Below are 24,267 nucleotides of genomic sequence, written 5' to 3'. Positions count from 1 at the left end.
GGCGCCCCCTCCCCCCCCAGTAATAGTCGCATTCGAATATCTTAATAGTATGTATTTTTAATATAAATAGCCGCTGCGCAGCGCCCCCTCAGTCACGGCGCCCAGGGCAGGTTGCCCCCCCCCCTTCGGAAGGCCCTGTTGAAGATCACACTAGGTTGCAATAGTTTTTTAACCTCAACTTTTACAGCAACGGAGGTACACGTTTGTTTACAGTTAAAAGTACCAACGTATAACGTAATAAATTTAAATCTAAATTGGTCAAGCTTTTTTAAATCAGAATTTTTGTTTATTTTATGGAAAAATCACATAAATTTTCAATAACTTTTGAACCTTTTTTTACAGCAATTGGGTTGTACCATAGAGTTAAGAGTTTTAAAAGGGCTGTAACATAGAAAATTTTAACAAAAACCATTCAGGCTGTTTTTTTCTAAATTGGGTTTTAGGAGAAAATCACCACTAGCCTAAAAAATCAAAATGTAAAAAAATAAAACACCTGAAGATACCATGGATTTGTACCCAATTACGAAATTTCATCAAAATCTGTAAACGGAAATATCCACTCAAACTCGTAATCTATGATGAAAACAATACTTTCCCCATGTACCTACTATGAATAGGAGGAGAAAGCAACAATTAGAAAAGTTTCTTTGTGTTCAAGTTTTGACTTAATTTACATTTTTTCTATGGCATTCTTTGTGGAAATATGATCTAAAATACAGGGTGGTCATAAATTATTGTACACATTCTAAGACAAAATAAATAAATAACCAAGCAACTTGGAAACATGGGAATTGTTTCATTAAATAGCATATTTAAAACAGTTTTATACAGTAACTGCAAAAAAAATAATGATACAAATTTCATTTATTAAAAAAATTGGTTACAAAAAGTATTTAAAAATCACCTAAACTGTGAGTGTAGGTTATGTAGGGTGTAGGTTTCTTCTCAATGACTTAAGTGTGACAGAAGTGTGTGCAAGAAAAAGCAAAGTGGTTCTTTGGTTTATAAAATGGTTTATATGTTACCTGTTACCTTTGGGTCAAACGATCCATGTTGTAGTTAGCATCAACTACTACAGCTTTAGTAGTAGTGCCGCTGGGGCACATCTCCATGTTCTTTGGTTTCATGAAATCAGATCTGTAAAAACTCAAAAACTGTTTGAAAAAGGCTTTTACGCCACACTACATTATTTTGACAAACTTCCCATGCAAGGATTTAGTCCAGAAAACAGCTGTTTGCCGCCAGCTTATTCAAATGGGGTTTCATTGCGTACTACTGTGCTGCAATGAGTTTTGCCGGACACCAATCAGCTGATTATACTGTATTTAGGTGGCAGTGAGTGGTTATAAACAAAAACATATTATGACTAGTGATTTTTAGTCCTTTAGTTGGTGGAAATATATAAGGATTTTTACGGATTTAGTAGTATGGCGTAAACTATCGTACGTAACTCGTCCAAAATGTGTGTACCGGACTCGTATGGTAATCCCGTACTCGACTTCGTCTCGCACGGGAACGACCACACTCGTCCGGTAAACACTTAATATTTTCAGGACTAGTAACGTAATATACTATTACCGGACACCTATCAGCTGATTATACTGTATTTAGATGGCAATGAGTAGTTATAAACAAAAACATAACCTCTTTATGACTAGTGATTTTTAGACCTTTAGTTGGTGGAAATATATAAGGATTTGTACGGATATAGTAGTATGACGTAAACTATCGTACGTAACTCGTTCAAAATGTGTGTACCGGACTCGTATGGCAATCCCGTACTTGACTTTGTCTCGCACGGGAACGACCACACTCGTCCGGTAAACACTTATTTTCAGGACTAGTAACGTAATATACTATTTTTAGAGTATGACCGTTAGTCTCCGATGTAACAATTCTATAAAATGGTGGTGCAAGCAGTTTGAACGAATGGGAAGTGTCCAAAATATAGATAGTCTAAAATGTCCTCATCTGCTCAGAAGAAAACATAACTACTTACAATAACAGTTTAGGTGATTTTACAAACTTTTTATAACTACTTTTTATAATGACTGCATTGAAATGTTTATAATTATTAATTTGTTGTTACCCTTGTTCCCTTGTTTCCAAGTTGCTTGGTTATTTATTTATTTGTTTAATCTTAAAATGTGTACAATGTTTTATGACCACCCTGTATATCAATAGTTAAGTGAGAATCTAGAGCACCTATACAAGTTTAGCTGCTGGTGAGATCTCTCGTGCGGCGAACAAGGCCGCTAGGATGGTTTCTTCTCTTAGCCGATTGATGGCCAATGTCAGAGGCCCTGGGTCCAGTCGCGAAAGGCTGTTGATGCCTTTGGTCCAGTCCATACTCTTGTACGGCGTGGAGCGGAGGTGTGGGCAGACGCTCTAAATAAGAAGGTACATAGGATGCGGCTCGCCCGAGTGCAGCGTCAGGCAGCACTAAGGGTAGCATCTGCCTACAAACAGTGTCCGAACCCGCCGTCCTGATGATTGCTGGAGTCATCCCCGTCAAACTTTTGGCGGCGGAGAGAAAGGCGCAATATATCAGCGCCAGAGGCATGTAGAGGACCAGGCAAGGAGGAACGCAACCGCACCTACCACCTCTGACAGGAGAGCTGGGAACAGGAGACATGGAGACGCTGGACCGGGCGACTGATTCAACAAGTCAACAGTCAACCATTGGGTAAATAAACGGTATGGTGAAGTAGAATTTTACCTCACCCACGGACTTTTCCGTTCGCACCTGTTCAGGATAGGAAAGCTATGTCCCCCGATTGCATCTACTGCACAGGAATTCCCGTCGATGCGTTACATACATTTTTCCACTGCCGGCGTGGCGTGTTGGGAAAGGCCCTGCCTGTAGGCTCAACACAATGTAGGACCGCTGTTGGTGGACACGGTCATCCCGATCCCGATGATGTCTAGGGGTGAGGACAATTGGACCTGAGTTTGAGTGTCACAATACATCCAAGGTATTCTCCGGCCCCGGCCAGGGATGTCATAAAGAATCTAAAGGCCAGAAACGTGCGAGCCCTGAGGGCTTAGGTCACATGCTGGCCTGACTTGAAGTAATGTGACAAGCAATTCAAAGTGTCTGTGTCCAATAGAGTAAAAGGGTTTTTAGTGAGTAGTCTGATAAATTCAGGAGTCTAACACCACAGGCTGGTCACATGTATGCATAAAAGCATTTTCCCTCCTCTCCCTTAAAAAAAAAAAAACAAACAAGCACCTACATGTTTACAATAAACCCATGGGCAACGGGGTTGTCTCTGTCTCAGTTTGTTTGGATACTGATGTCATACAACTAAGCCAATCGGTTTATTTGAGATAATATAGTATGCCCCAATCTCTACGGACAAACGGCTTCGGCCCTGTCTAAAAGGAGGGCTTTCTCTCTACGGCTTCGGCTTTGAAGCAACCCCTCTTCCAATAAGAGCTTGCCCATGTAGCACAGAAGGTTGGGCCAACGTTGGCCAACTGTGGGACAGTTGGTCGCAACCGTTTTTCACTCCGTTGGACCAACAAAAGATACTTTTGTTGGACCAACGATGGTCCATAGTTGAGTTTACACGACTTTCATTCTCTGGACCTAGCTTTCACATCATAATTATAATAATGCAAATATTTTTTTAAATTAATATTCTTTAACTTATTTGCAACAATATAAGGTGAAAGATTAATTAATTATATAACAGTCAATTATAATAACGTTAATAATCTAACGGTAATTAAATAATCTATATTCAAATACCAGTATCCTCTCTAACTCCAAAAAATATCAACTACTTGATGCCTAACAGATTAACAGAATCATTATATCCTGTAGTATCAAACATGTTTTAAGTATTGCGACCATTGCAACTGTCGGCTACTCTTTCACCAGTTGAAATCTCTCTATTTCAACAATCACAGATAGCTCAGTGGTAAGGTAAGAGGCTCACAAGTCGAAGGACCCGGGTTCGAGACCTGTCTGGGCCAAAAAAAATTTGTTCTAACTTTTTTTTTAAATCTGTTTTTATGAACTATTTAATCAATTTACTCAACTAATAATTATGCTTTTCATACTAAATCTTTATTATTTTGTGTGAAATAAAACGGTTGGTTGGATATCAGTTGGGTTATGGTTAGTTGGCTATCAGTATTTTTGGATGGTTGGGCCATTGTTGGACAATGGTTGGTTGGAAAACAGTTTAAAGAGGTGACATTTCTACCGTTGGCCAACTGTGTGGCTCCAATTTACCAACGTTGGCCCAACCATCTGTGCACTTGACTTGAGAATTTCAACCACTGTAAATTTATTTGGATGATAAACAAAGTCATGATAAATAGAAACACGTGATTATGCAAATAAATTCATTATCAAGGATGGTACACTAAACCATGGATAAAACATACTCCCTTAGACTAAACTTAGCCGCTTCATCTAGATAAACACAGTTTTTAATTTCTTATAGTATTGCATTTGATGTGTAATTTGTAATTTAACGTTCTATGATTCAGTTCTGACTTCTGCCACACAGCTGCATTGCGGGTTTGCGTTTCTGTTTGCATCGTCTGTTCCTGTTGGTTAATGATTACAGTAGGAGCAGACTTCAGTGGCTCAGACTTCGTAAATATTACCGTCTTTGCTTAATTATTGTTAAAAATCCTGTGTATTTAACGTAAAGTTTTATGAGGAAGTTGTAAATACTGATTTACAACTTTATTTTTTCCACTTTGTTTTTGGAAGACGATGTCAGTCATGGTAAGTGTGATTTCTTCAAATCATGGAAGGGTGAATCATGTTTATTGATTAGTCAAGAAAGAGTGTAATGTATTCGAAGTCTAATAAATTTAAAATAAATCCGTAACAATTGACCTAAATACTTAGTTTGTTCTCATGGTTAAGTGGTTATTTAGTTAAGTTCATTCTAATATACAGTAAAACTAAGCTTAGGCCTACTACAAGTTACTAATATTACAGTAGGCCTGGCAACATTGAACTGTTGTGAAACTTAAAGCTGATGTCATAAAAATTAATCATTGAAAACCAATATTTAACTTACCGATAGGCAGCCTAACTTGCATCAACTGAAATATTTGAATTGATATTTATTTTTGAATTACAATTTCATCTGATAAAACTTGAATTAAGTATATTAGATTACCTTTGGTTATTGTTTTTGAGTGATCTAGAAACAGCTGATAACAACGGATACTTCAATAATAGCGATATTTACAATCAAACAAAATAATCGATATATCGATAGTTTTAATCGAAAATTTCAATCGAATGAATGTGTGGCTTAAACTTAAGTGCAGCCTTGATTGCACCTCAGCAAAGATGCCACCCTGTAAAGCTTTAAACTCATTAACACGTTCGCTACCACAATTATATGGAATTTACGTTCACATAGACCAGCGACGCAATTGTGCGTCGACTCGTTTCTCACAATAGACCACCGACGCATATTTGCGTCAGCTGGTCACATTTAAATAGACTGACGACGCACAGTTGCGTCGGTGTTCAATGTTAATAATCAGCGTATTTCTTAGCAACGGTCTATTTGAAAGCCCTGATTTTATCGTATCGGTCTAGAGGGATATCTGCCGCAAATGTGCGTCACTTGGACTGTGGATATGACGATTAGTTACGTCACACAACAGTTGGCAACATTGTTGTTTACATTGTGTATTCCGCGACATCACAGAACAGATGTAAACGTTATAACCTTTGCAGTTTTGGCTTCCACCATGGTGTTTAGTGGAGTTTCTTTATTTGTGTGTGTAAAAGCTTGAAACAACCAAATTTTCAACGACGCTTACATGCGTCGCCTGGTCTATTGAAATGAAAATGTAATCTTTTTAACTGGATTTCATTAAATAGACTGACCGACGCATATATGCGGCGTTTTAAAATTTGCTCAAAACGATAAATAAAAACAATATTTATTGCTTACTAATTCACTTAAGGTTAATATGAAGTCAATTAGTCCATTAAACAATATTTCTCTTTTGGTCTGTCGGCAATTTTATTCCTATATCACTTGGTCTTTAAGCAACGTCATGATCATTCCTTTTGGTCTGTAGGAGTGACCGGACCGACGCAAATGTGCGTCGCTCGGTAGCGAACGTGTTAATTAGACCTAAGTTACCCTTATATCAAAGCCATTATGTAGGCCTACCTAGTGGTTTTTCATTCTAGGTTTTTTGAGTTTACATAGGTATTTCTTCTCTAGGCCAGAGGAAAAAGAATTCAAACAGGATCCATGCCTCATTATTTTTTGTGGATATGACAAGGATAGAACCTGTCATCTCACATTTCGAAATATTAACCACCAGGCTAGCAATACAAACTGTTTTGAGTTAGCTCATACTACAGAGAAGTAAGATAAAGAGGAAACATTTAGGTCGTTTCTAGCACCAGTCGCTTGTGTCTAGTGCAAATTCTATTGGTCGCTCCCTTCCGCTCTCCGCTCCCCTCTCACCATCACATACTACAGCACTCACGGTGTTGGAAGAGCGTGTGCTACAACTGCTGTTGTAAACAATAGGTAACCATTCAGGCTCTTCCTTGCTAGATACTAGTATATTTCCGCCCCACCATTCCAGATATAAAAGCGCACAGTTGTTCCATTTAAGCATGTTTGCTCTGTATTTGACTTCTCAGTGCTCTTGCCCAATCATGGAACTGTTATTTGTGTCATTTTTTACAGCGCATGAAAGCAGGAAGGTGTCCTACTGATGAGCTTACTCGCACCAACTGCGCCGTTGCTAGCAAAGATGACTTCCCTGATGATGTTCAGTAAGTTTATATAGGCTCTACCCTATAGGCTATTTAAAAAATAAATAGTTAGTCATTTTACATTACCTAAGCTGGTAGGTTTTATTGGTTTTCAAGAAATCCCTTAATTTAGGGTATTGTAAGATAAGATACTAGAAATTAATTAGGCCTAATTGTTTATTTAATTTTGCAATTTGCATTTATATGCTAATAGATTAGTAAAATGCCTTGGTAATTTTTGTTCTGCTGACTTCAATTATCACTAAAAGATTACCTATTTGAAACACTAATAATGCAAGTGTTTAACATTTATATTTAGGTAGTAGGCCTAGATATATGTTTTTTTTTCTATATTTGGTTTTGGTACAGCTTAATTGTTTTTTTAAGGTCTCAGAAAACAAACTCAGTTTAAACTGCATACAATTTTAAGCTTCTCAGACCAATCTTTCAATTAACGACTCTCATACTATAGGCCCTAGAGGTATTTTTTATCATTGGTTTTAAAAGACAAGTTTAACTAGCTTACCTTTTAACTCGTTTGGCATTAAAATGTAATGTGACCTTATTGTCTGTAAGCCCCTGAACACCAATTATCTTACACAAGCTAGCTTAACCTTAGTTGTATCCAATTACAGTAGAACTCCAATTATCCAAAATCACGTACAGAAAGAATTTTTAAGAAACTACAGCAATAAGAATATTTAGGCTTATTAAATAATGCAAAAGTCATGATAGCGGCTAAATCCAAACCCTCCCACACAGTCCTGTAGACATGATCACCGTCTCTCAAGGTCATGGAAGCATTGTCATCGTTTTCTGCAATCGTGGCAAAATATTGAAGATCTTCTGCGGTCTTGTAGACATCATCTTGTTGTCTCCCACGGTCTTGGAAAATCACCCTCTGCGATAGAGTGAATTTTTCAATCCCGACATATGTAGGCCTACTGATGCGATCCGCGATCGCAATAGTAAAGGCCTGGCTTGACTCGGCCTATTTCCTGTATGGTACCCCAAATTTTGCACAAATCCAATCATCCGAATTTTTGACTTTCAGAATGTTGTATGTTCCCAATTTATTAAAATAATTGGAGTTCAACTGCACCTTTTTTATTCGTTTTAGAAGTTAGTAGAATCAAAATATTTTTGGGGGTAGTATTTCAGTTGACATAAAATGTCTTGGTAATTAAGTGAAGTAAAATACATGTTAGTAAATGCAATCAAACATTACAGACACATCGAAGTCAGCACTGGCCCGGGACAGCACTTTGTGTTCTCTGTCAAATACCACCCGGAGATTCCTCGGGGTCAGATTGGGTTCAGTCTGCCGCAACGTAAGTGGGCTACGCTGTCTCTGGGTCAGGACATTGACGTCAAGCCTTACCACTTCAACCCAACGTCTAGCTCAGAGTGCCTCTGCACCATCACTCTCGAGGCTGACTTTCTGCAAAAGAAATCGTAAGTTAAAGTCGATTTAAAAGGTCACAATTGCACATTAAGTTGGGTTATCCTAGACGCAGAGTGCGAGGAACCGTTTTCTAGTCCAGTGGAGTAGTCTGCTCCACTTCTAGGAAAATATTACCATTAATTTACCTAAGACAAGAGGAGATCGGACTCTGCTCTCTGCTTTCATGCCTAGGAAAATCCAGCTTTAGGCGCAAAGAATAATCTGTGGAGGCCCTAGAGATTAAGGGGCCCAAGGCAAAGTTCAAAAGGGCGAAGCTCTTAATACATGAAATACCGCTGTGCGGGGCCCCAGGCACTGCATTGTTCGCCTATATGTAGGGCCGCCTCTGAGAATAATGTTGCTTGGAGACTAACACTTTCACTATCAAGTACCAGATGACCTCAATTAGATGACAGAGGTTTGTTGTACTCAGTAGAGCATGAGTTCCTTTTTCCTGTTTTGGCTCAGTGTGAACTGAGTACTCATAGTAGGCCCTACTCGTTGCAAGGAAGACTGTTATTGCTGGTTCTGACATTACACACTCATTTGTTTTAGTCTCCCAACTTATTGGAAATTATTGATTAAGTATGAATCGTAGTGGTGTATTTTTAACATTCATTATAATTTTCCTGGAAACCAATATGAGTATAATAAAAAATTCCATTAAATGACCTCTAGACATAGAGTTCTGACTGGATTTCTGTGTCCTCTGTCTTCATGGATATTAACCCTTAATTCAGTCATTATCAAAATTTCCTTAACATTTACGTTGGTTCCAGATCCACCACTGAGCCGTACGACACTGACATGATGGCCAAGGAATTTATCATGCAGTTTTCCGGCCAAGCATTCACTGTTGGCCAACTCCTGGCTTTCCAATTTCTGGAGAAAAAGATGTTAAGCCTTTACGTGAAAAGTTTGGAAGGTATGTACAAATTTGTTCAAAAACTAATGAGCTACCAACAGTACTTCATTGCGCATTCTAACAATATGATAATAATAAAAAATATAGAACAATTAGTGAGTGTATGTTTGAGAGTTTTAGTAATGCCGTACCACGATTGAATATATTTCTTATGAATAAATCCATAACAAACTTAAGGTAAAGACAATTTGCTTAGTTCTGTCCGGCTTATGTAGCCTTTAGGCTGTTTTGTTATGTGTCTTTTTGTTTAACAAATTTCAAACCCATTTTAACCAAACAACAATGTAACTAAAATATAACACACATAAGAATTTATAGAAAATGTGATATAACCTAAATCTTACTACACTAGTCAATGATAATGGGTGTATTACTATGTGGCAAAGTATTTAGTTTGTTATTTAAAGACTTCTAATCCTTAATTTCACAATTGTTACTTAAAATTATCCATTCGTTCCAAGTTAATAATTTTATTTCCATTTTTAATTTTTGTTTTAATATTTCAGCTGTTGACATAAGTGCCATAAAAAACGGACAGGATGCTAAACCTCGAAAGACAAGAATGGGACGGTGCTTGGGGGACACCATGATTCAGTTTGAAAAAGCAGAGAACTCCTCCCTCAATCTGGTTGGGAAAGCCAAAGGGTATGTGTTACTATGTATCAATTAAACTAATTGAATTAAATAATGAATTATAAACAAGATATTTTTTTAAAAAGCCCACAATGGACAACTAGGAATCCAAACATACTGGTTTAATTTAATGCTGGTTATACAAGACCAACAGTATGTTTAGAATTTAAAAAAATGTTTGTTTTTTTCCATACACTTTAGAATGTACTAGGCCTATGCAACTAAGTTTTGATGTGAAAAAAAAAACTTTCAGTGATTGTAAGCGTTTGTCAGTTTACTTCTTTATCTCTAAATAACTCTTTGTTGATAGGGCTCATTCTATTCAGTCCTCCCAAAATCAGGAATTAGTTGTTTCAGTTTGATTGTAACGAGATACAAGTTTTGGATGTTTACGGCACAATCTGTTAGGAGTCTTTAATTGGCAGCTCAGCCAATAATCATCAATGCATTAACTGCTTGGTACCTATTGTTATTTACTTGTAAAATATTGTTAAACAACAGATTATGTATTTAAAATCGATAAAACTGTTTTTATAACTATGAATAAGTTTATGGTAAAAAGTTATATAATATAACTGTAAAATTTTTATTTTTTATAGGTGCACATAAGGATATAGACTCGTATTTAAAAAAAGACAAGAATGTTGTACGTGTAAATTTATATTTGCCCGGTAAAATCGTAAAAACTTAATTTTTGTGACTCTTCACAGGAAAGTTGTCCGTCAGTCAATCATAAACCCTGATTGGGACTTCAAGAGTATGGGAATCGGTGGACTGGACAATGAGTTCAACGCTATCTTCCGAAGAGCCTTCGCGTCTCGAGTATTCCCACAAGAAATCGTGGAGCAGTTAGGTGTTTGTCATTTTCTGAAAATATTTTAGACCTAGCGAGTGATTTGGAATATGTTAAAATGTATAATAGTTGGTTATAGTAATTTATTCCTGATTAGCATTTAAGTTGTGCGTTTGCATTTGCTAAGTATGAATAAGATAGGTATAAACATTTTTTATTTTTGAAATCTTTTTAGATTTTATTATATTTTAAATGTTTATATTTTTTTACTAATATAAAGTTCTGTCTTTAAAACCAGGAAATGCAGTTACTACAGTAGATTTGCCTTTGTGATTATTGTCGGTACCGTACTAAAAACTTGCTTTTAAAAGACAGTTGCAAATGTTGAACTGTTTAATTCAACATTTGTATGTTGTGAAAAAGACTATGCACAAACAAATGACTAACTTTGTGAGTTATGTACAAGGATTAGGACTAGTTCAACAGTAAGTTGAACATTTTTTTTATCCATTTTGATAAGCCGATCCCGAATCAAGTGGAATAAAGAACTTTGTGACTTAAATACATCTATTTTTAATATCTAGATTTTATATCAAGACTACTAAAAATTATATACTTTTTATTTTAATTCCTAAAAATAGTTTTATCGTTTTTTAACCACCACATACTTATAACAAATTGAATCAAACTTGTATAATGTTATCAATTATTTAACTGTATGCGAGAATAATACTTTCACCGTGATATAATTTAGATGTTTATTTTCAGGCTGCAAGCACGTCAAGGGCATTTTGTTGTTCGGTCCGCCTGGCACTGGTAAAACCCTGATGGCACGGCAGATTGGAAAAATGTTGAACGCCAGAGAACCTAAAATAGTCAACGGGCCACAGATTCTAGACAAATATGTTGGTGAATCTGAAGCCAACGTTCGTAGACTTTTCGCTGATGCTGAAGAAGAAGAAAAGAGGGTAACTATGATTTTACAATTTCATCAAAGCCTTTATGAATGGATCTGACATTTTTTCAGTTTTAAATTGTAGCAGATTTATTTTTTTATTTTGTACACAAGTGCTTTTGTAGTTTGGGTTAAGTCTTATAATGAACTGAGAAAAAGTATTTTTGTAGGATTTTATGCTCTACTGATTTTACTATATTACACAAGTTAGTAAAAATTAAAATAGGCACTACAGTGGAGTCCCGATAATCCGAACTTCGGTAATCCGAAAGTCCGCTTAATCCGAAACCAAAAAATAAATTAAAAAAATTTTTTTTTGAATTTTTTAAAAAATTTTTGAAAATTTTTTGATTTTTTTAACTTTTGAAATTTTTTTTAAAACTTTTGAAATTTGTTTTAAAACTTTTGAAATTTTTTTGAAAACTTATGAAATTTTTTTGAAAACTTTTGAAATTTTTTTGAAATTATTTAGGATTTTTTTTTAAATTTTTGTTTATTAAACTTTTAACACAGTTAGCTGTACCTCGTCAAAGTATTCTGTAGCGGCCGGGCAATATAGACTTTTTGTTGAGTATTTTAGTAAATATTTCACAATTTTTGTTATTAACATTTTTTATTTTTGTCCAGGGTTCCAATCCCCCCAAATCACAAATGGATTTTATGAAGTGATAATGCTGCAGCCACTAGGTCTAAGTAATCAAAAAAACAATCCCAAAAAATTTCAAAAAATAAAAAAAATTTTCAAAATTTTCAAAAAAGTAAAAAAAATTTCAAAAATTTTAAAAAAGTAAAAAAAAAACAAAAAAAAACGTTTAATCCGAAATATTCGGTAATCCGAAATGGGCCCGGTCCCAACCATTTCGGACTAACGGGACTCTACTGTATTTAGTTTTCATTTGAGCTTGGAAATTTTTGACATGGACTCAGGGAGGGATATTTTCAGTTTACATCTATAGCCGCACTAAGCTAAAGATTGCGGCCATCTACAGTTCTTGAGCGGCAATGACGTACTTTACGCTCTTAATACACAAATAGCTATTGTGTTGAAGTGGACTCATACAGGTAAGCTTGTTATCCTAACAAATGACCTTCACCTACATCCTTGTACACTATGTTTTCTCTTATCAACAACTGGCTAACTTCGCAGCTGGGTCCTAACAGCGGGCTGCACATCATCATCTTCGATGAGATAGACGCCATCTGCAAGGCAAGAGGTTCGTCAGGCGGGAGCACCGGCGTGCACGACACCGTGGTCAACCAGCTGTTGTCCAAAATAGATGGTGTGGAACAACTAAACAACATCCTCGTGATCGGGATGACCAACCGACGTGACATGATTGACGAGGCTCTGATGCGACCCGGCAGACTGGAGGTGAGATTGGATTTTTCAGTCGGAATACTCAAAATGTAATTCTTGTGGCTGGAATTAAGTCGCTGATGAATTCAAAGGCTTTGACATAATTTGTGAGTTTCTAAAGAAACTAGAATTTTTACTGGAGAGAGTTGGCAACCTCTTTTAAGGGGAAGCGAGCTGGTCTAGTGGTCTTTGGTCCCTGACGTCCCGGGTTGAAATACTGCCAAGTCACCACTGGGTTTTACCTAAGTGATAATGCCGCAACCCCTAGCTATAGCCTGAAGTAATTTTAAAACCAATCCCGGGCTGGAGTCTAGCGTCCTAGCTAGGACTAAATAATACCTCTTTTAAGAATGAACTTTACTGATAAACATCAGGCACCAAGCATTTAATTTTAAATTTATGTTTTTGAAAAGAAGCTCCTATGAATATAATCTACATACTGTTTGGATATTTTTTAATGGTTATTTTCTTGTTCTACCTTTGATCTAAATGAGTTTTTCTTTCTTCTCCCTTCTGATGAAGTCCCTAACTGGGACAAAATATTAAGTTTTTCTGTGTTGTGTCATGTGTTTTATGTGTAATCAAGGCTAATCTGGACTCTGTCTACCAGGTAAGCTAGCTGATCCCTATCCTTGTACATAATAATCCTTTTAACTAAATGAATAACTTAAAAATCCTTTGGTACAAAAAAAAAACTTGAAAAACAGAAAACCCTCATACAAAAAACATTTATAGGCTACTTTTAAAGGTTAATTTTTTAAAGAAATTTATAAGCTTATTTTTATATACAGGTTCAAATGGAGATCAGTCTGCCCGATGAGAACGGGCGAGTGCAGATTCTCAACATTCACACCAGTCGGATGAAAGAGTACAAAAAGTTGAGCGCAGATGTTGACTTAAAGGTGGGAAACAGTGTTTGCTAAAAATCTAGGAAAAATTGAGTAACCATATACAAAAATGTTTTTGCTAAAACGAGTGAATTATTTTTTAATCTAATTGAAAGTAGTCTCAGAACTTCTTCTTTAAGTCTATGTTTTTGGGTTTGCAATAATACTTTTTTAAAGTGTAAAATAATTTCCCTATTTCAGAGTAGACTTTCCCAATCTGGTAAGCCTGATGTAATAAGTACAAACAACCCCGTAGAACATATGCCATTGTGCTCTTGTTCCTTGTAAAGAAGATTAAGTATATTATAAATTGTTGACCCAGCTAATCTCTCAAGCAGAGAAGGAGATAGGTAATGTGTGAGGCAACAAATTTTAAAGGAGGTAAAAACATACCTAGAGTAAAGAAACACTAGTTCTTACCCATTTACATCCACAGTAGCCTACACCTAGGCCTATGTGTTCCGTAAGCTATGTGCAAAGCACGTAGGCATATGCTCTGATTATAAATTAAAAGTCATAGTTTGGTATTAACTATCTTTTTCTCAGGCTCAAACACAATAAAGTAGAAACAAACACTCACGTTCTTATACTACACTCCTGCTTTTTTATTACAAATACTTCTCCTGAACGGCTGAAGCGATCTTCACGAAATTTAACACAGCCATAGTTATTATTTGGTACCGTGCCGTTATTAAGCACCGTGTTATTATACCAACCATGGGAAGGTATAAATCTGAAATGGTACAAATCGGACCATAGGAATTTTCCCTACATGAATGCAAACTTTTAGAAATTTAACATGGGCCTTATGGGTTAATTGGTTGCCATGACATTATTTGCGAGTCAACACTAAAAAGAAAACAAGAGCCTCGACATATGTTAGTAAACAAATCTAACACATTGTAAATACAGTACAAAGGAAAAAGTCGGATAAATACTAAAGTGCATATTAGTCTATTGCATGTAATACGAAATTTATTAACAATCAGTTCTATATTGAGTGATTAAATTCATGCCGTTTTTATTTAATTTTATAATCGTTCTGTTCTTTTTAACAACAATGAATAGTCAACTAATTAGGCCTAAGCCTATGTTGTGTGGAGAAGGAGAATATAAAACGAGGTTATTAAAAAACACTACAACATATAATTATGTAATAACAAATATCACACCGCCCTTGATTTGCAAGTAAATTTATAAAAAATGTAACGTAGCTAAAAATACAAAATCATTTTGCGAAATGAAATCACAACCACTTGGTTTACCGGTAAGATTTAAAACTAAATGGTGTAACTTAGACAATAAAATCCCAAAGGATTAACTAATATTGCCGTGTGCACTTCGACAAAAATTAATCACCGATTGAATTAGGCCTACTTTGCTCCTCTGTCAAATTCATGACAAGATATTTAACATCGTCGTTTAACCAAAATAGGCCAACCGGTAGACCTATTTTCTACCACCTCGCTTTACCCTGCGATACTTATTAACAAAATAGTTTTTAAACATTGCCATAGTAGTCTAAATTTAAGTTGAAAAATATATAGGTACCAGATACTAGGAAATATAAGGTTTAGGGTTAAGCAAACTGCTTATTTTGATGTTTTATTACAAATGTAATGTAACGTAAACCAATTCCTAAAGTTTTCACTTATTATTTTTAGTCTACTTCATAGTCGTATTGATAGGCCTACATTTTATTGCACAAAAGGGAAATTTTGAAAGTGGTCAACGATATATTTCTTACTTTTAACTGCTAAAATAAAACTAGACCTAAGTTATAGGCCTATACTTAAACGAATTGATAATTTAAATAATCGATTAGCCTATATCAATTATTTGCTGTTAGGAAATGATTACAAACATAAAGTTATTGTATTTATAAAAAATGCATTCTAATCCCCAAATTAAATTATAAATGGTTCAGATAAAAAAAAAACTAATTAGTGAAGTTAAGGGAAAATTATATCCTAACAAAATCGGAAGCAAAAAGTTATGACCGCCGACGAGTTTCGAACCCGGGATCTCACGATCGTCAGTCGGGTAATTTAACGACTACACCACCAACGCTGTTTAATCAACGGTGTCGACAGAACATTTCTGTTCCGCAATCCCAGTAACTGGCGCGGCAACCAACAATGCTTTTAAACATATGTTAAAACTATTTCCACGATCCCCGTGGCTAACCCCAACCCCTCACAACAATGTTAACAGTTAAATTGAGGTACAGTAATTGAATTGGTGAGTTTGATTTTGTTTTAATACCAAGAAGACATTGAAGAAAAATAGAGGAAAGGAAATTCTACATACAAGAGGTAATAATAATATAATAATAATCGTTATTACCTTTTAATAATACAGGTCTCACATAGGCCTACCATGATTCATTTGCAGTATAGAAATTATATATATATGTAACTTAATGCAATTTAGTGTACAATGATACAGCATAAATAACAGCATAGGTATTAACTTAATATCTATATTTTTGGCAAAGCCTATTGGTATATTGCTGAAACTGAATTCTGGTTTATACCACTTAATAGAAATTATATATATATGTAACTTAATGCAAGTTAGTGTACAATGATACAGCATACAAATAACAGCATATAGGTATTAACTTAATATCTATATTTTTGGCAAAGCCTATTGGTATATTGCTGAAACTGAATTCTGGTTTATACCACTAATAAAGTATGTTTATGGCTACTTAAAATGTGTCACCTATCTTACTGTTTTCTCTCATTCAAAAGTCCAATCCTCAAGTCCATTTAAATTTTTTTCCTAACTATGAAATCGTGAAAGTTTTACTTTTAAATGTAATAAATAGTAATATTAACATTGGCCACTAAGCTGTGCGACATTTTGGTTACAAGAATAGCATATAATTTTGTCAAGTTTATAAGCCAGCTATACATTACTTTAACAGTTTACATTATCAAAGAAAGAGCGATTGATTAACTATTAAACAGCTTTGAGTCTATGTAAATGGTTTTATCGAGCCAAGACACAAGCTATTGTCTCCAAGTGTACTTTTTAATGAAGGATTGTTAAATTTTTCTTTTATTCTGTATGTTGATTCTTATTATACAGCTTATAATTATTATACCCTTAACTATTGGTACAAGTAGACCATTAAACATCACCATGTTAGAAGTTTTTGCCTGTTTTAATCAAGTTTGTCTTGAATTATGCGCTGATCTAAATTACTACATAATTTCTGTCTAATACACAATGTTTTTGGCAAATTATTCCTGTTTGATTGTCAAACTGGTGGATTGACTCAATATGAGCTATAGCAACAACTGTTATGACTCATAAACTATTTCATAAAAAAATATTTAGAAAATAGGATTTTAGATACTAGCGCATTCTGTGACTGGCTCACACGACTACGTTTAAAAAAAATAATATATTTTGGCAAAAGCTGGTCCATATAGGTGGAATGTAGGATGTCTACTTCTGTATCCAATTGTCAATTATTATATCTGATTGACTGTTACTAAACACTGTTTGAAATTAATATTTTGATTTTCTTTACTATTTTGATTCATTTAGCTTAATTATGAGGGTTGTTTTCAAGTTAACTATCAAAATGTGTATGTTTTCTCAGGCAAATGCCACGTTTACGGAGAGGTGGGGCCAATCTTGGGCGACGCACCGTTAACGCATCCCGTCATGTTTGGCGGGCGACTACAACTGATGAAGAGTATGCTCAGAGGTTTAAGCAGAATTTGGATGAACTTTCGTATCAACCATGCTCAATCTGTAAACGCTTGGACATAGTTAGCAATGATAACTACATTTGTACATCATGCATCAAAAATCCCGAAAAATTCTCTTCGGCAAACAACATGCAACCATCAATCGTTCCTGCAGAACTCCAAAATCTTTCAATGATTGAACAAATGTTAATAGCTCGAATCCACCCTGTCATGCGGGTATACCAGTTTAAACCGTGCAGATCATTAGGTCAATATCATTACAAAGGACATGTAATAAATGTTGAACAAGATATAACTGATATCGCTACATCGCTGCCAATCGCCCCTTCACGCCTTGGGATTGTGATTGTACGCCGCGCAGGAGTAACAGGTTATTCCGATTTCCGTGTGAGGAAGCAAAAGGTCCTACAAGCACTTCATTGGCTACAAACACATAATCAATATTATGCTGATGTTCATATAGATATGGACGTTATTGAGTCTTTGCCATTGGATGACAGTGTCGCTGATGAATTAAGATATATTGACGAAGGTGGTTTATCTAATGAATCATTTGACAAAGATCATATTGAAGAAACAGCAGTTCCACTAATTCCGAGACAAAGTCAAGAATCCGCTATAATAAACCAAATAAAATGGCCAAGAGCTTCACCTATTCCCATCAATGAATTTACACACTCCGGTTATATTCCACAAGCATTCCCCCATTTGTTCCCAAACGGTGCTGCAGATTTCCTTGACCTAACTAGGAACATCAAGGTTTCATTTCGAGAGTGGTGTGAGTTTCTTATATTCAGATATGAAGACAAACGATTTTCTCAAGATCCTCGATTCCGATTTTTCTGCTTGAATACAATGCAAAGACACGATGCCTGTCGACAGAGTGCTATATTCGCTAAAAAAATGACTTTTGTGGTAATATAGCACAGTTAGAAGTGGAAGTAGCTAGAAACCCGTCAATAATAAAACGTTTGCTGACATGGGGTTCCAAAATCCGTGGCACTTCATCATTTTGGTACCAACGACGTTTAGAGCTTCAGTCAATGGTTAATCAGCTGGGCGTACCAACATTGTTTCTTACGTTAAGTGCAGCAGACCTTTGGTGGAGTTGTCTGGCGAGGCATTTTGGTATATCTGTTGAAGAATTAAATTTACTTACCGAGAAGCAAGCAAGCCAAGTTATGCAAGAAAAACTTAGTGAAAACCCACTTATTGCAGACGAGTACTTTTCAAAGCGCGTTTGCATTTTTATGGACATATTGAAGGAAAAGTTAAAGATAACAGATTTTTGGTGGCGTTTTGAGTACCAACACCGCGGTAGTCCTCACGTCCATGCTGTTCTTTGGCTTGAAAATGCGCCTGATGTCCGTACATTCGATACTGCATCAATTGATGATTTAGCAGTTCATAAGGCGTATTATGACACTATCGTGTCAGCTTACAACCCTGGAATAGACGCACCAAGAGCTGAAAAGCATCCTTCAAGTGTTTGGCATAGTTGGGAAAGTTAGTCAAAAATTCTAACTAGTTAGAAGTTATAAGTTAGTCCCGTAAAAAGTAACTGATAGAAGTTATAAGTTAGTTAGTTTAAAAAGTAACTGATAGAAGTTATTAGTTAGTTGAAAAACTAACTGATAGAAAATAAAGTTAGTTTTAGTAGAAATTAGTTGTTCGTTGGGCAGTGGTTTTAAAGTATTTTTAATGTCACATCTTATGGTTACTAATATATACTATAATATTAGTAAAGATTGCACAAGATATGATTTTAAAAATGGCTCCTACGATTTCCTCCAATTTCAATCTATTGAAAATTGCTTGTATAATACATTTGCATTGTATGATGTCTTACTAACCAAAGGGATAGTTACGACTGTTCAAAAACATTAAGTGTTTTACTGCAAAACAATATACACTAACATTGAACTAAAAATCTAAAGGAAAGGCCAAGGAGATTTGTATTTTTCGACGATGCACCGCACGAATTGATGCGTTATTATACCATCCCGTAATTATAGTTGCAACGTTCCACGATCCCAGTGACTTAATGCAATAACGGTCGTCAGATAACAGATGTTATGTATCATGAGTTTTATATTGATTGAAGCTTATTGTGGACATTTTATAGATTGATCGTCCAAATTAAAAAGTTTTGTAGACTAAATTGAGGATAAGTGGATCTCTAACAAAAAGAATTGACTTTACTACTTAATTAATCGTAGTAAGACTGAAAATATTTGTAGGCTTATAAGCTCTATTTTTTACCTCTTGAACAAATCAAACACCTCGAGCAAGATCGGTCCCCTGGTACTTGTGTTTTATAATCAAACATTGTCACATTTTACATTACTACAACATAAACAAATGACATAAAACTTGTCAGATAATGAACATCAACTAAAGGCAATGTTTTGACACTTGAGATGATATATCAATCACCAAACAAACATTTCCCCTTCTATATATTATGTGCTCGTTGTTCCCACCCATCAGTGCTTGGGGTGTTGATAATGGCCGTCACTACCCTTCCACAGGCCCACTGCATTCCAAAGCAATTGGACTTTGACTTTCTCTTTCCCCACCCCCCGCGTTGTTTGTCTACAAGGGCACTGACCTCTCACGGCCGCACGCAACCCTCACTGACCACGTGAAATAAATAACCAGTATTTGAGACGCTTCCGCATAATTGGGAAAGTTAGTTGAAAATTCTAACTAGTTAGAAGTTATTAGTTAGTCCCGTAAAAAGTAACTGATAGAAGTTATTAGTTAGTTAATTAAAAAACAAACGAATAAAATAGAAGTTAGCCAAAAAAACTAATGAATAGTGCTATTCGATAGAATTTCTATTCGTTATTCCCAAGTATGGTGTTTGGGCAACTGATATAGTTCTGGGAGATCCAATACATTTTGCACAACTATTGAACAGAGTACAGCGACACACTCAACACAGTGTTTACTGTCTAAAAGATCCCTCACATCCACAAGAATGTCGCTTTAAATTTCCAAAACCAAAATTGTTGGACTCTACATTGTCAAGAGACGAACAAGGAGTTTGGCAATATAAATCAAAGCGTAATGATGAACTCTTGAATGACCACAACCCCTTTGTGTCCCAACTGTGGCGAGCAAACACTGATTGCAAGATCATGGCATCTGAACACGCTATTGTAAACTATATATCGAAATATGCGACAAAAGGAGAACCCCAGTCACAAGATTTTCAAACACTTTTCAAAGAAATCATGACTAGCTGTACACCCAATGATCACGCAAAAAAGGCATTCACCAAAATGTTAACTAAAGTGATAGGTCAACGAGATATTTCAGCATGCGAAGTCATGCATCTCCTCACGGGCGATCCTCTGTACCATTCCAGTAGGCAGTTTGTAAAGCTATACATTTCTACTGATGACTATGTTGCTGTGGCAAATACAAGTACAGATACAGATGAGTTTATACAAACTTCTATCATGGATCACTATGCTATGAGATCAGCAACACTTGAGCCAATGACGTTATGCGAGTTTGCCACAAAGCACAAGATTGTTCGTGGTAGGCTTATCAACCACAGAAAATCACGTGTCCTTCAGCTCCGTCCGGTAGTAAAACCTGGAATAAATGAAGAAAATGATGAAATTTACTACAAGCAAAAATTACTGATGCACATTGCATGGCGAAACTGCGAAGCTTTAAAGACACACACAACATGGAAAGAATCCTTTACTTCACGGAACCTTTCATTGTGGGAACTACCAGAAATTGAAGACATCGATACTGACCACGTAGTACTACCAGAAGAAGACCACCATGACTGGCAGGAGTTGGCAAGAACACTTCCCAACCAAGCACCTCAGGATGTGATACTAGGTTACCGTGATATGGATCGAGAGTACAATGGGTTTGGCACTTATGACAAATATCCTGGACTAGAAGAGAACTTAGATTTCATACAGAAACAGAAAGAAATACAAGTAAATATTACAAACGATCATTCTAATAATGTGTTATCGCCTAATGAGGGTCAACAGAAAATACTGGACCACCTAGCACAGCAACTAGCGAATGAATCAAGTGAAAAGCTTACACTCGTGCAAGGGGGGGCTGGAACCGGAAAGTCATTTATTATAAATAAAATGGTACATATGATTGAATCCCTGCATGGTAGCTCAAGTGTTATTTTGATGGCGCCAACAGGTGTGGCTGCCAATAATATAAACGGACAAACAATACACAACGCACTACATATAGTCCAAACACGAGGTGGTACTGTTTCCGATCTTACAGGTAAGGCGGAGCGCCAATTACAGGAAGATTTCCGTACTGTCAAAGTAATTATTTGCGATGAGATGTCAATGGTTGGCACTCGAATGCTCTCCATGATAGACAAACGTCTGCGTCAAGCATTCACTAATCGTCAAGAATTACCTTTTGGTGGTTGTATTGTCTACTTTTTTGGTGATTTCAACCAGTTGCCACCAGTTCTGGATCGCACATTACTAGCTCCAGCAGACCCAAGAAACGTTTCTTCAATTGAAGGAAGATTTCTTTTTGAGCAGTTCAAAACAGTATTTGAGTTGAAGCAGGTGATGCGTCAAATTGGAGATGATCAGAACTGTTTCAGAGAAACTTTAAAGCGTATGGCTCTAGGCCAATTAACTCTATCTGACTATGAATTGCTTAAAACACGATTTTCATCAAACAACGTTGCTACAGTAAAAAGTTTCACAAGCGCAATTCGAATAAAAGCAAGGAAAGACGCCGTACATCAATACAATCAACTCATGTTACGGTCTTCAAACAAGCCTGTTGCTTTAATAAAAGCAAAACACAACAACTTAACAGCATGTGGTGCATCAGAGGATGAAGCCCAAGGACTACAAGCAACTCTGCAGCTATCTCAAGGTTGTCGCGTAATACTACGCCAAAACATCTGGACCTCCCAAGGCTTGTGCAACGGCAGTCTGGGGAATGTTGTTGATATTGTCTATGGACCGAATAGATCGATGGACGACTTTCCAATTTGTATTTTGGTCCATTTTGATGGATACGAAGGTCCAACTTTTAATGGCTCTCTTCCGATATTACCACTCACTGTTGGATACCGAAAAAACAACGTGTCCTGTACAAGAAGACAGTTTCCCTTGCAAGTTGCCTATGGTATTACTGTCCATAAGGCTCAGGGAATGACAGTTGACAAAGCAGTAGTTGACATTGGTACGACAGAGTTTGCCCTGGGTCTTACGTATGTTGCAATGTCACGGGTTCGGTCCATCGAAGGACTTATAATTGAACCAGGCTTTTCTCAAGACCGCCTTCTCAAGTGTATCAACAATAATGCGGGTTGGGAAACTAAACGTAGAGAACTGGCACGTCTGCGTTCACTTATACAGCAATGAACACTATTATTATTCTTATTATTTCATTATTACTTATTACTCTGCAAAATTCCTATAAATTGATTTGATTTGATTTGAGTTCATGTATTTTTAACTGTGTGAATGTTTTCTTAACTTGTATTATGTAAATAAATGCTTTTTTGTACTGTTTAGACAATTTTTTAGTAACTAATAATTATTAAAACTTAATGTATTAAATTAAAACTAATTATGACGTAAACAATAAATTTGTCATTACATTTTTCAAAATTCTTGATTAATGTGCTTGCTCCGCTCAATATTGCAAGCAGACAACTGCATTGTACTCCTAGTTTATAATATCACTCCAAACCGACCAGATTATACTTCATTTAAATTATAACATCACCGATGTAACCCCATTACTAGTGTTTGTTGACGGGCTGGACCAACAGATGAAAATTTTCGATCAGCTGTTGGCTAGTATGTTAATTTGCTAAGGCCTGAGCGCTTCAAGAGTTCTGAGCATTCAATTAAAATTTAATAATAAATTGGTTAAAGCTGTAGATCAGCTTTCGTATTGACCCCTTGGATATTATCGACTCCTGAGCACTCTGGGGAAAACATTTGAGTATGGGTTGCCTGTTTCCTGAATACAATTTCATTCCCTTCCCAGGAATTTAGCCAGAAATGTTGCAGGAACTGGGCGCACTGACCAAGAACTTAAGATAACCAAGATAACAGATTTTTGGTGGCGTTTTGAGTACCAACACCGCGGTAGTCCTCACGTCCATGCTGTTCTTTGGCTTGAAAATGCGCCTGATGTCCGTACATTCGATACTGCATCAATTGATGATTTAGCAGTTCATAAGGCGTATTATGACACTATCGTGTCAGCTTACAACCCTGGAATAGACGCACCAAGAGCTGAAAAGCATCCTTCAAGTGTTTGGCATAGTTGGGAAAGTTAGTCAAAAATTCTAACTAGTTAGAAGTTATAAGTTAGTCCCGTAAAAAGTAACTGATAGAAGTTATAAGTTAGTTAGTTTAAAAAGTAACTGATAGAAGTTATTAGTTAGTTGAAAAACTAACTGATAGAAAATAAAGTTAGTTTTAGTAGAAATTAGTTGTTCGTTGGGCAGTGGTTTTAAAGTATTTTTAATGTCACATCTTATGGTTACTAATATATACTATAATATTAGTAAAGATTGCACAAGATATGATTTTAAAAATGGCTCCTACGATTTCCTCCAATTTCAATCTATTGAAAATTGCTTGTATAATACATTTGCATTGTATGATGTCTTACTAACCAAAGGGATAGTTACGACTGTTCAAAAACATTAAGTGTTTTACTGCAAAACAATATACACTAACATTGAACTAAAAATCTAAAGGAAAGGCCAAGGAGATTTGTATTTTTCGACG

The 24,267-nt window shown here is 36.0% G+C and overlaps 1 protein-coding gene across 1 annotated transcript in view; it reads left to right on the top strand.

Annotated features, from left to right (window-relative positions):
* The first annotated feature begins 4,575 nt into the window (after positions 1-4,575).
* LOC128993776 (vesicle-fusing ATPase 1-like) overlaps positions 4,576-24,267 on the top strand; it is a 35,056-nt gene continuing 15,364 nt past the window's right edge. Inside the window, exons 1-9 of the mRNA XM_054417758.1 lie at positions 4,576-4,747; positions 6,699-6,787; positions 7,997-8,221; positions 8,990-9,135; positions 9,642-9,780; positions 10,479-10,621; positions 11,330-11,529; positions 12,664-12,888; positions 13,665-13,775. Of these exons, the coding sequence (XP_054273733.1) occupies positions 4,736-4,747; positions 6,699-6,787; positions 7,997-8,221; positions 8,990-9,135; positions 9,642-9,780; positions 10,479-10,621; positions 11,330-11,529; positions 12,664-12,888; positions 13,665-13,775 (1,290 nt within the window). The 5' untranslated portion in view covers positions 4,576-4,735. The remainder of the gene's footprint in view (positions 4,748-6,698; positions 6,788-7,996; positions 8,222-8,989; positions 9,136-9,641; positions 9,781-10,478; positions 10,622-11,329; positions 11,530-12,663; positions 12,889-13,664; positions 13,776-24,267) is intronic.

This window comes from Macrosteles quadrilineatus, unplaced genomic scaffold, assembly GCF_028750875.1.
Source record: "Macrosteles quadrilineatus isolate MER2022 unplaced genomic scaffold, UCM_ALF_1.0 Scaffold_5__1_contigs__length_97177068, whole genome shotgun sequence".
NCBI classification, from domain to species: Eukaryota; Metazoa; Arthropoda; class Insecta; order Hemiptera; family Cicadellidae; genus Macrosteles; species Macrosteles quadrilineatus.
The sequence above is the reverse complement of the archived record's forward strand: the minus strand, read 5'-3'. Positions and strand labels throughout refer to the sequence as shown.